The 12938-nt window shown below is 34.5% G+C and overlaps 2 protein-coding genes across 4 annotated transcripts in view; one reads left to right on the top strand and one right to left on the bottom strand.

Moving 5' to 3' along the window:
- SASS6 (SAS-6 centriolar assembly protein) overlaps nt 1-8496 on the top strand; it is a 41647-nt gene extending 33151 nt beyond the window's left edge. For all 3 annotated transcript variants that reach the window (XM_069598595.1, XM_069598615.1, XM_069598604.1), the window contains 4 exons: nt 988-1116; nt 4356-4453; nt 6453-6547; nt 6657-8496. In XM_069598595.1, the coding sequence (XP_069454696.1) occupies nt 988-1116; nt 4356-4453; nt 6453-6547; nt 6657-6763 (429 nt within the window). In that variant the 3' untranslated portion in view covers nt 6764-8496. The remainder of the gene's footprint in view (nt 1-987; nt 1117-4355; nt 4454-6452; nt 6548-6656) is intronic.
- Nucleotides 8497-8857: 361 nt separating this feature from the next.
- MFSD14A (major facilitator superfamily domain containing 14A) overlaps nt 8858-12938 on the bottom strand; it is a 46968-nt gene continuing 42887 nt past the window's right edge. The window contains exons 10-12 of the mRNA XM_069598627.1: nt 12789-12886; nt 11160-11323; nt 8858-10086 (exon numbers count right to left, since the gene is read on the bottom strand). Of these exons, the coding sequence (XP_069454728.1) occupies nt 9880-10086; nt 11160-11323; nt 12789-12886 (469 nt within the window). The 3' untranslated portion in view covers nt 8858-9879. The remainder of the gene's footprint in view (nt 10087-11159; nt 11324-12788; nt 12887-12938) is intronic.

The raw sequence follows: 12938 nt of genomic DNA, 5'->3' as shown, positions 1-12938 counted from the left end.
TGCCAAACCATAAAAATGGGCAAGTATCCTCAGATCCGGCTGAAGTGATTGACTGCTGCTCATTACCAGTTATGACTCTGGTCTTAGTGCTTTCATCCTACCTTACTGGATAAACTCTATTCATATACCTAGTCATATAGTTGTCCCCATTTCTTGATAGCATCCAGTCCACAGTATAGCCCCACATTCTTAAACTGTTCCTCGATTCATCTAACACATGACAAAGTCCAATAAATACTCCCTTTTATCATTGTCCTACAGAGACACGTCTCTTTCTAGGTTCCACGTGGTCTTCAGTTTTCCTTGTTGCAAAGAGTGTGTATACCTATAGATGTATTGCTGGTCCGAGTCTTTGACTAGAGGGCATTGGCAGAGGATTTAAAGTGCAAATCCATAGTAGAATTTTTAATCTACTCTAGTAAATGAGATAGTACTTGATGTTTGAAGAAGGGTAAGAATTTCTGCTAACTTGGCAAAAAGTTCAGAGTTAAGTGGTACTTATATTTTTAAGTGGTACTTAGTGGTACTGAATTAAAAACGTGAAAAAACTACAGGCTTAATCTTATCGACTGATGATAAATAGCTGTGTGAAAGGTATTGATCGATTATTTTTATTTTATCCCTTATTGGCTTTTTGGTCTAGGACTACCCCCAAACTCCATTTTCAGGAATTCAAGGCCTCGAGGGAATCAAGATGATTCAGAGGTCTTTGTTTTACTTCAGTTCAAAGTCAGGTCCAGTGGGTTTTTCTTTTGTTTTGTTTTTTTGGTCTTACAGAGCCACTCTGAAAAGCCCTCTGGGCCGAAGATCTTTCAATTTCATGATATATAATGAAGCAGAGCTTGGTGTCATGGTAGACAAGAGTGGCCTCTGAGAGAGTGCTCTCAACTCTTAGTTATTACGACAGATGCTAATGCCTCCCGCATCGCCAAATAATGTTTAGAACAGATTTCTCGTCCTCGACCTTTTTTATGCTTTTATTTTTAGGTTGAGGGTAGACTGACTTACCCAATTTGTGGGATTGGTTATCCTGTCTCCTCTGCGTTTGCATTCCAGAATAACTTTTCTCATCCTATATCTGCCAAAAATACCATCCACCCAGTTTCAGGACCAAAGGTAGGCAAAATAACTAACACCTTAAAAAAAAAAAAAAGAAAATAGCAATTTATTTACTTTTATTTAAAACATCTATTTTTTGATCAGTTGCTAAGTATTAGATGATGTATTAGATGAATATAATTCTTAATATATTTATGAATATCTAGTGTGTTATGCTAACAGGAAATATTAAATACACTGTATGATTTTTTGAGTCACTATAATTTATAATAACCTAGATACCAGTATGTTTAAACTTATTTTTATTCCTCTTTATCTCTCCATTTTTTGTTCATTCTTCTGCCTGTATCTCCTACAACTCTCAAACTTACCTAGGATTACCAGTTTCATGCTGCTGGTATATTAGCAGTAGTGAAATTTTTGGATTCCATTGTTAGGATTTAAGGGTCTGATTGGCAGGATTATAATAAGTTATAAAATGTAGTTCTGGCAACATTATCTTGAATAGCATATACTTAGCAATCTCTCCAAACCTTGATTTATTTGCTTTTTTCTGCCCGCTTGAGTTTTTCATCATCATTATTACTAATATCTTAGATTTATACATTGTTTTCACATGTATTATAATTGTTTTCACAGTAATTTTCCACCCAGATGAGCCACTGATTCTGTTGTCATTTTTGAGAAGACTGTTTTATGAAAGGTAGAATTGAGGACTTTGAAACTGCTGTTACAAACTCTTTATCAAATTAGTTTGGGTCTGCCCTAAAAATAAGTTGGCTATGTTGTTTAGGCATATACTTCTTTTCTTACAATAGCCTTATTAAATAGCCTGCTTAATTATTGTTTGGAACTATTGAGAATTCTCAGTGAATTGAGAATTAAGCCTAAGTTTTTACATTTAGAGTATTATTATGTAAAGAGTATTTAGATGCATTTAATTGGCTTTTCTTGTATTGCTTATTGAAGATTAGATATGTGTAACCAAATGAATACTGTTGTTTTTTTCATAAATATCCGTATGCTCGTGTGCTTATATATTGGTATCAGTTTTTTCTTGAGGATTATAATTTGATTTAAAATTGCTTTTAAACAGCTTTCCAGCAATATATATAATGTTCAACATGAAGATGAGAAGTACTGCAGATAATTGTTTAGTTGGTAGGACTAAATATGACTTATAATAAGATTACCTTTCTTATAGCTCTTCTGGAATCGGAGGAATTATGATAACAATCCTGTTCTTAAATATCAAAGCCAGACTTCTAGTGTTTCCTATATTACTGGCCTCTGTATTCTTTTGGTATGCATTCCTCACGAAAGCAACCAAACAGCCCTAATACTAACAGTGCACTTTGAACTTGAATCTCCAATATTTGAATATCTATTTGTGAATTGAGTGCATATACTGCTCAATTATAATGGTTAAAATGTGGAATCAGATTTTGGAGTTTAAATCTTGCCTTTTATCAGTATGAAGTTGGGCAAGCCAGTAACAAACAAAAATATCTAGTTGTCCTGCTTCAGTTTCTCCATTTGTAAAGTGGAGCAATAATTTTATCTTACTGAACCTTGAGTTGATGCATTTGCTTAGAATTGTGCCTCGGATGCATTTGCAGTAGCTTTTACTCAAGGGATAGTTCAGCCCTCTTACAAAAGCTCCCCACTGAATGTCCTAAATGATCCCCAAGACTGTCCACCTTGTCTTCATGACTGTGAATCTTGGAGGCTAACAGCTCCCCAGTGTGTGTGTGCAGCACTGTGGGGCTTTACGTATCACGTACCTGTGCTGTGCATATGTGCTCCGTCGTGGTCAACTCCTTGTGACCCCATGGCCTGTAGCCCACTAGCTCCTCTGTCCATGGGGTTTTCCACACAGGAATCCTGGAGTGAGCTCCCGTTTACTCCTCCAGGAGTTCTTCCTGACCCAGGGATTGAAGCCGGGTCTCTTCCATTTCCCGCACTGGCAGGCAAACCGCCTTTACCACTAAACCACAGGGGAAGCCCCATGCATGTATGTGCCTAGTACTCAGAAAAAACTCAGGGGGATTCATGTGTTGATTTCTGGCACTTGTTCTCTTTTTACCTCACTTTTCATCGGAGTTCTGCCTTGCAGCTTCCAGGTACTTCACCCTCCCTAAATTGATTATCTTCTCCGTTTAGCAGTACCTTCTTTGTACTGTGGTCAGTCAGGAAGTGCCTTTAATTAGAAAGCTGGGTCGGTTGCATGGATCACAGCTTCTCTCAGAGATCACAGTCCTGCACTACCTGTTGGTTAGTTTTGGGGACCATTCTTTTCGTTTATTTTGTCCAGTTTTCTAATTATTTATCATTGGTGTCTGGAAACTATATTATGGATAGATATGTTAGGCTCTTTTAAAATTTTCTTCCCTCTTACATGTTTTCTATAAGGACTGTGTAAATCAGCTTACTTCACTTTTTAAAAGTCCTGTACTTGTATTTTTTGTGATCTTGTTAAATGTTAACATAGGGAGAACGGTTATCTTTAGAATGTTAAGCCTTGATAGCTGAGGAAAGCAGCATATACCTTTCTGATTTATAATTTTTTCCTATTAAGCTAGTGTCTATATTTTATTATGATTTTTAACAAAAAATAGATGTTTCTTATCTCCTTATGCCTTTCTTTGGATTCAAGTCATCATAACTTTTTTCTTTGATTTATTAGTATGGTGACTTACATTTATGGATTTCCATAACATAAAGCCCATATGTATATTTTTGGTATGAAACCCCCTCAGTCATAGTCATTATTATTTTAAATAAGCTACTACATCGAATATGCTTGATATTTTATTTTGGACTTTTGTATAGATTCTTGGATTGTTTTTATTTCAAAGTTTAGATTCCTAGCACTCATTTAGAATTCTTCAATATAATAAGAGTTTAAATTCTTGAAAGGGAATTTTCAGAATGCATGTGGTAAATAAATTCATCATTGTGGTTCTTGGTTACTTTTAACGTTAAAGCAGTGTATAATGTATTATGCATAATTACTTAAATGTATAATGTTCATGTTTTCATTTCAAAATAATATTAAAGTAATTTGTGCTATTACTCTTGCTTATATGATGGGAACTTTCTGGTAAGGAGAAATAGGATTTTAAAATTAAATCTTCTCAATAAAATGTGCTTGTGTTGTAAACTATAGGTTGAACTTCTGTGGTCTGGATTTATCAGAGAAAAAATTTAGCCACATATCTCTGTATAGAACTACTCCTGTTTAGAACTGTCTCAGTTCTCACTAATCAGTTATATGATGTTTTCCCTCTTCACAGGTTCAGTTTAACTTGCAGTTTACAAAACCAAATCCATCACTAGGAGATGTTCAGTCAGGAACAACTGTTAGTATGCCCTGCTCAACTGACAAGGAAAAGTAAGTTCTTGACATAAAATTTAATATTTGTAATTCTGAAAGTCGTCTTAAGTTTTTAACAGTGTTTGAAAGCTGTGATGACCACTTATTTATGTGATGTGTTAAGTTGCTGAGGAGTGGGATTAAGTTAGTCACTTTCATCTGTAAGAAAGTGGTTTCTCATTTTTTTAAAACTATAGTTTTAAAGACATATAGTAAAATTAAATTTTTTAAAAGGGATTTCCCTACATAACTGAAGAATACCCTTTCAGATATTCTTGGGCAATTAGATAGAAATCTTTAATTCATCAAAGTTGGCGGTTTTGTTTTTATTTTCTTATATGGCTATGTCTACCTTTGGAAGCTCTTTGTTTTTCCAAGTAATTGCTTCCAGTGTACTCTGAGAATTAAAATTCTATGGTAAATAAGAGTGAAAAGGCTTGTGAGGTTGCTCCCTAGCCAAGCTAACATAAATAAGCTTTAATGCCAATTTTGCCTACTCAGATTCCTTGCCTATTTTTTAGTTCTTAAGGTGGTTTTGCATAGTGAAGTTTGTTGAATCAGTGAATTGTGGCTAAAGTAAACAATTTATAGATGCAAATTTGTCTGTCTGATTAGTATTTATGTTTGTAATACTGTTTTCTTACCATTATGTTTACTTAAAATTTAATTGCTTTAAGGTTTGTCTGCTGGTACTCATTATCATGAGCCATCACCATCCCCAGTATGTTGCAAACTAAATTACGGACATGGCTCCAAGAGGCTTCTTATTCCAAGTCTCTGGCCTTTATTCATTGGCTCCTCTAAAATTAGCACCAAGATGAGTATTAGAATAGTTAATGTTTGTGAGCCTCCATTTTTTAAAAAGGTGAGAATTCTTTTAGGTCCTGCAATGTTCATCTTTGCTATATTGAAGCTCAGAGTTGCTAAAGTGTCAGAACACCTGGAGTTAATAGAACACCATGATGTTTATGTTTATCATATACACCAAGAACAATTTTACTTAACAGAAAAGAGTGATGTTTGTGGTACAAAGTCAACATAATCATGCGTCTATAAAATTAGGACTGCTGTGCTGTTTTGAGTTGTTTAGAATTTATTTGTAGTCAGCTAGTAATAAGTGGCAAAGGTTAAAGAAAAATATTAAAATTGAAAAAACACCTATTCACCCATTTTTTTCTGAAAATTAATAAAAGACTGTCATTTAATTTTAAAGATAAAATGGCATTGCTTAACAAGATCTTTTAATTTCTTACAAGTGTACTATTAGGGAAACTGTTAACAGTGGACAGATTTAAAAGGAAGGAATATGGTGGTTGAGAGGGAAAGTACAACTACAGAATACACCCCCGTTTGTTTTTTTCAAGATTTCATGTTTTTATTCATCTGACCAGAATTTATTAGTGTAGTGAGTATTAACAGTTAATAAAGACCACTTTGAAGCATCACAAAATTTTGAGGGGTTTTTGGTCAAAGGAAAATCTTAATTTTTTTACTGAGATGTATACTTTGGCTTGGAGAAGGCGATGGCACCCCACTCCAGTGTTCTTGCCTGGAAAATCCCATGGATGGAGGAGCCTGGTAGGCTGCAGTCCATGGGGTCCCTGAGTCAGGACACGACTGAGCGACTTCACTTTCACTTTTCACTTTCATGCATTGGAGAAGGAAATGGCAACCCACTCCAGTGTTCTTGCCTGGAGAATCCCAGGGATGGGGATTCTGGTGGACTGCCATCTATGGGGTCGCACAGAGTTGGATACGACTGAAGCGACTTAGCAGCAGCAGCAGCAGCAGCATACTTTGGCTTATGGATAAATTATTTGCTTAAGAATCTACTGAAAAGCATGATTTGGTTTGAACAAAGCTATAAATTTTAGTTTGAACAAAGCATGATTTGGTTTGAACAAAGCTATAAATATAAATTGTCATATATATTTATATGTATATAAACATTCAGACCTTACTGTAGAGAAAATAAGACTTTGTTAAATTAAGTTCATAATTACTTTTTCTTTTCAAGTGGTGAAAATTTAGGACTGGAATCCAAATATCTGAAGAAAAGGGAAGATAGCATTCCTTTGCGTGGACTCAGCCAAAATCTATTTAATAATCCAGGTGAGAAGACATTTCTGAAGTAGTGTGGATTGTATACTGTGGTTTAATTAAATGTATTATATAAGGACTAACATAAATACAAATAATTTTTTTTTGTCCTCATTTGCAGACCATCAGAAAGATGGCACTTTAGGAGCACTACAGACATCTTCAAAACCCACAGTGCTCCCTTCTACATCTTCAGCCTATTTTCCTGGGCAGCTCCCGAACAGTTAATCTTTTAGTGTCGTCTTTTTTTTGGAAATTTTTAGAAATTGACATGGCTTAAAAATATGGTAACAGCATATAGCTCAAATTCTGAACATGCAGGTTTCAGGGTTTCCTTGAGTTACTGCTCTATTAGAGTGGATCCTTGACTGCTGTCATTTATGCAGTTTAGAGGAGCAAATCTGTACTTGGAAATTGGTGAAGATTCTGAACAAACGACACTTTTTAGTTTGGAATGTGGTGTTTTATAGAATAATATGAATTTTATTAAACTAATCCTTAGAAATTCCCAGTTCTAAGGAAAGAACTGATCCTTATAAGGGAGAGCCTGATCATTGAGTATCTTGGTTCATTAAAACCTGCTCAATATATTAATATTTTAATGAAGCCAAAGAATGCTATCAGTTCATTTTATCATTTTCATTAGTAAAATAAAATTTTAAATTTGCCACCTGAGAATTATGAGGGAAAATGATTATTTCTTGAGATATATTATTGATATTTAAAGGGAAAAATCCTGAAATTACCTTAAATGAATGAAATTCTTCATAGCAAGTAAATATTTTCCTTGAACCCTTTAAATTATCTTTTGAGTAAGTCTGTAATTTTAATAAATTATACAAAAAATTTTGGACAGTCTAATTACATGACCAGATAAGGTACAAAGTGCTTTAGTCATTTGAGCCAGTTAATAGGACTTTAATGCTTCCTGGAAGTCTGTAGTCATCTAGTTCTCTTTCATTTGAAGTTTTGTTATTCACTTAAATCTGTATTAGTGGAATATTGTTTTAAAAATTAGTACTTATACAAAATATTTACTATGAGAGCATAATGAACATTAATTTTTATAATATCAAAATAGGTTCATTTTCATGTTCACTTAGTAAAGTAGGCAAAGTGAATAATTTTCAAAGTGACAGCTTTCTTTTCTTCCCTATGATTAAAAGTTTCAAGTAAGAATTTGTTCCTTGGAAAAAATGAGGTGATGTAAAAAAAACTTGTAGGGCTCCATTTTGTTTTCTTGACAGCCATCCAGTAGAGTAGCATTCTGTTAAGAAACCTCTAAAGTGTGTTTGGTTTATAGATTGTTAATGCTCTTGTGATACTTTAAAAAAATATTTTCAAGGATGTTATTACACAGATGAGGAAAAGAGACATTTCAGGATATTGACAACCCACCAATGTTATTAGCCTCCATAGTAAAACAGAGAATCTTTGCTAATTCTTTTGTGAAGCCACAATATTGAGTCTTTTCACACTTTGAAACTCTGCTGGGAATAGCAGACTGTCTTAAAATAGGGATCTATTGTTAAAAAAAAAGCTTAGTAACCATTATTAGATAGTTTTTATACAGTTTTTGTGTGTGTGTCATTTAGATACACTACATTAGTAAGAATACTCAGTTACAATAACTTGAAAACACTAATCTGGAAAGCAATATTGGACTCTTTCTTGTAAATACTGTGTAACATAAAACATTATGACAAGGGTTTGCATAGGATATACGACATAAGGATACAACAGCTAGGATAGAGATCATTTTGATGTCAACTTCCTAAAGACTTTTTGGTATTAAATACAGACTTCTGAGTGTGCTAATTATTTTCTCTACCTCTTAAACTTTTATTTGAAATTGTTCTGCTGTGTACAGTTGTACATGTGTTAATAATCAAAATATTGCATTTAATGTATTTCTGTAAACTGAGCTTTTGTTTTAATAAAGTATTAATATTTTGGGAATATGACATATTTACATGTGTATAAAAACAGAAATAGGAGCAACCTAAAACACCTGTGCTTAGAAAATTATTTTCAGTTAATTTATGGACTAAGTTTTCCTTTCTTTGCTTCCTATAAGAGTATTGAGGGAAATGAAATGGATTCAAAGGGAGAAGGTATTGTTACTATAAAAGTACAGTAACAAAGCCAAAACAGGCCTTATAAGGGAATCACAGATCAAGACTTTCTTTAAAAAAAAATCATTAAAATATTTAATTTTATTAACAGAATATTTACATTTCTTTTAAGACCTTATTTAACCATAGTGAATGTTCCAAGTTTAAAAAGCATTAAGCAATAACCACACACAAGATGAAAACAGTGTAAACTATACAGTACTTTATGTACAATTTTTACAAAGTAACACTTTTTTAAATAATATAACTGGACACAAAAATATACACTATAGAGAAATTCACATCAGTAATTGTATAAAGCTCTCTTCTAGGGTCCTGAAAATTTAGGACAAACATTAGCTCTGTAAATAAAGTGTTACTGTGACGGTCCTGAAAGGCCACTCTATATATTTATCTACAGATAGATACCACATTGACATTTTCAAGGCTACCAGCTTTACTATATAATTTTTAGATTATGTATTCAAGTGTTGAGGTTCTTATGATTATGCAAACATTAAAAGATAGTGGTATAAGTAGCTGGGAAACAAATTCGAGCCAGCATTTAGATTTACAGGCTCCAGACACCTCAATTTAAATTCTAAATGGCTGATCTTATCTCATTTCAAAAACAGTAGTGAATAATGTTTAAAATAAAATTACTAAAAACAAGCTTGAAACATGATTCAGATTTAGTATAGTTTTCTTAAGAATTTTGTTTTTTAAATGCAAACATTTACCATTTCTTTAGTGCATCTGCATTAAGGCTTTGAATTATTTGACCCAAGATTTTACAATATTAAAATCTGACTCAGGATTTTACCATGTTAAAATGAACAGGTCCACACTATACTACCTACTCTGTCTCACTGTTGAGTCAGCATAAATAGAGTTAAAGCTCAACACCTGAAGGAAATGGTAGCAGAGACATTGCTAGTATCTAAAGAAGTTACATGTATAGTTTTAAATTTTAATTAAAGGATGTATAATAAAACAAACAGCTTAGTGGCAAGAAACTGGTGCTAATAAACGATTTCTTTTCAAAAGAAATTGTAACATCTTTGGAAAACTGTCCGGTTCTTTCTTTAGTTCCCACGCAGTTCATGCAGATACATTTCTTAAGACAGTCTTATTAAAGTACATTGTAGATGGAAATGGAATGTACATCCAGAACTACAGGTGAAAACTAAGACCTGGGTACTGACAGAAAAGTCTTCCTGATTTCGGCTGTCACACGTTTGTGTCCTGGAGTAAAGGTTCTTTGGCCTCTCCTGGCGCTTGTGTACTGTGAGGATGGCTGTGACTACCACAGTGCTTTCTCCAACTGCTGGACCGTAAGCTTAAATTGGTATGTTCCGGAATAAACAAGGCAACAAGCAGAGCCAGCAGTACTGAACAGGCTCCAAAGAGGAAGGGGGGGCCAGGGATGATGGAATTCTGAGGAAGAAAAAAATAATTAAGATTTTTGCACAGACTTCTTCGCTCCTAAGAAATTGCTTATCTTTTAGAATAACTGATGGCTGTGAATTATAAGCCAATGATTCCCCTTTCTTCATTAAAGCCACAGTTAGAAAAAAAAAGTTTTCCTTTTCAAAGGGAAAAGAAACACTATCATATTGTCAATATAAAATTCTGTGGGATAACAGCTGACCCAAGAAATAGCCCCAATTTTTTTTTAAAACAACACATGCAAAAATATATTGTCACTTAGAGCATAAAATATGAACACATTCTATGAACTCACTTTATTGTTAGTTTAAGAAGAAAACAGGGAGATCTCAAAAGTAAAATCAAGTAATACATAATATTAACTGCAGTAGCAGAATGACTGACCATTTTCCTTAAAAGGTGGTTATATTCTTTAGTGACTGAAAGTGAGAAAAACAGATAATGTTGTTACTATGAGAAGAATCAAACAGACTTGTGTTTTAGTCCCAAATTACATTCATCCTTAGCAAAAACTTGCACTGCCAGTTTTACCTGTGGCCTTGTGTAGAGCCCACAAACATTCTTTTTTATTTAAAAGCAGTCTTAGCTGGTTAGAAGATGAATGTAGAACTCTGCTAAATACAAAGAAACTAGGGAGTTGTTTGTATTGGCTAAAATGATGATGTGTTTCACAGGTAATATTTTCAGTTTTAAGGAGGGGACTTTAGTGAACAAAGATGTTTACCAACACCTAACTGACTTCTGTAGAAAGGCAGATCTCTGATACAGGCATTCCAGAAGCCTTGCATGAAAGACAAATAGTTTACACAAACGTTCATCACCTATGCCACTAGGTACAGTAAGACAAACTAGAAATTAATATATAATTTAAAAAAAATTATCCAGGGAAGAAACGAATACACAGCCAGTTTTATAAAGAAATGTGTGTATAGAAGGATATGGTCCCTTGGGCTTTGGTTTTAAGTGTTTTTATTCAATCTAAGAATCTCAAATGCTTTTATAAAATGACCAAAAAATATCACCTTTCAGTCCAGCCAAACGAATGGACTTCTTATAATTACCTGTTCAAAGTGGTGCTGTGGGCTTGTGTTTGTTCCCAAGTCTGTTCCTGTCATTGGCAGTTCTTTTAGTTCCACATGGAATATGTAGAAAATAAATCCATAAAGAGCTGGTCCCAGACCATTGCATAATCCTCGAATTCCTGTTATCATTCCTTGAACGACACCTGAATTATTTAAACAAATTAGTGTACCACTTAGTTTTTCCTACTGTATAAGTGTAACTAAGACCTGAAATCACTTATTCTAAAGCCAAAGCTTTTATCAGACACTGGCAACTTACTGCAGTGGCATCAAGATTACTTTGATGCTATAAGCTCTACAAAGTACAGTGAGCTGTCTTGATGCAAATATAAGCTCAGGTATATTGAAATATAGGTCTAATTTAGAAACAAGTGAGCAGAATAATTTATTTCCTTAAAAATCTGGCTCAAAATCAGGCATGGGTTCATAAGCATCATAAGCACAGATGCTTTACGCACAGACTAAAAAACCTGTCCCCAAGCAGCTCCTTAAGAGTCAAATATAGCACTCCCTCTCCTTTTAAAAAAATACTTATTTATTTGGTTCCCTTGGGTCCTAGGTGTGGCATGCAAGCTTAGTTGCTCTGTGGCATGTGGGATCTTAGTTCCCTGACCAGGGATCTAACCTGCATCCCCTACACTGCAAGGTGAATTCTTAACCACTGGACCACCAGATAAGTCCCTAAGCCCCCTTTTATAGTCTGATTTTTGTTTTATCTCTGGAATCTTCTCCCGAATTTAAAAAGCAACTTGATTTGGCCACGGTCCTTTCCTTATTTATCAGCCAAGTGACTTCTGCTACTCTTTTGTAATGCCCCCCTTTTTTCCTTTTGACATAAACAAGCTTTTCAAAGAATTATTCCTCATCTACTAGAATTTTAAGAATTAAGAGTTCCTGCCACAAAAACATAAGACAATAAAAATAAGTTCTTTATGTTCTTTAGATAACAAACATACAATATTAATGAAAGGGTATGGATAAGGAGATGGCAACCCACTCCAGGATTCTTGCCTGGAGAATCCCATGGATGGAGGAGCCTTGCAGGCCACAGTCCACGGGGTTACAAAGAGTGACACAACTCACTTTATCAGTTTATGTATCCCTGAGATATCTAACACATCACAGCAAATGTGTAATAACTAAATGGTTAGTGAATATAAGGTTATCAACCTTCATCACTAAATTTTTTAGCAAAAGAACAGATAGGGCCACATATTCACATTGAGAGACAAGGATATCTGCCTAAGGATAATGTCCTAGAATCTGCTTTTCCTCTTTACAATGAAAGCAACTTATTTTGGACTGAGGAGCCTGGTGGGCTACAGTCCATGGGGTCACAAAGAGTCGGACACGACTGAACGACTTCACCTTACAGTTGCTTTACAGCATTAGTTTCAGTTGTACCGCAAAGTGAGTCCGTTATACATATATCCACCCTTTTTTTTTTGGATTTTCCCATATAGACCACTGTAGAGTACTTAGTACAATGAAGCAATTTAAAATTCTCTACTCTTAAGATATGCATATGCTTCAGTACTTAGGAAAGAGGAGAGAAAATTAGAATATCCTGTATTTTTAAGTCATTATCATTGGTTCCTATCAACCTACCTTGTTGATCAGCATCAGCAGTTCGTGAAACCAGTGCGCTGACAGCTGGAAAGGTAATGCTAGACATGGCTGCCACTGCCCCAGCAGCCCACATCATCCTGCAGTCAACAGCAGCAAAACAGAGCAGGACATTGTTAGTCTCCATCGTAC

The sequence above is a fragment of the Ovis canadensis genome, chromosome 1, assembly GCF_042477335.2.
Source record: "Ovis canadensis isolate MfBH-ARS-UI-01 breed Bighorn chromosome 1, ARS-UI_OviCan_v2, whole genome shotgun sequence".
NCBI classification, from domain to species: Eukaryota; Metazoa; Chordata; class Mammalia; order Artiodactyla; family Bovidae; genus Ovis; species Ovis canadensis.
This window is presented reverse-complemented; position numbering and strand designations above follow the sequence as displayed.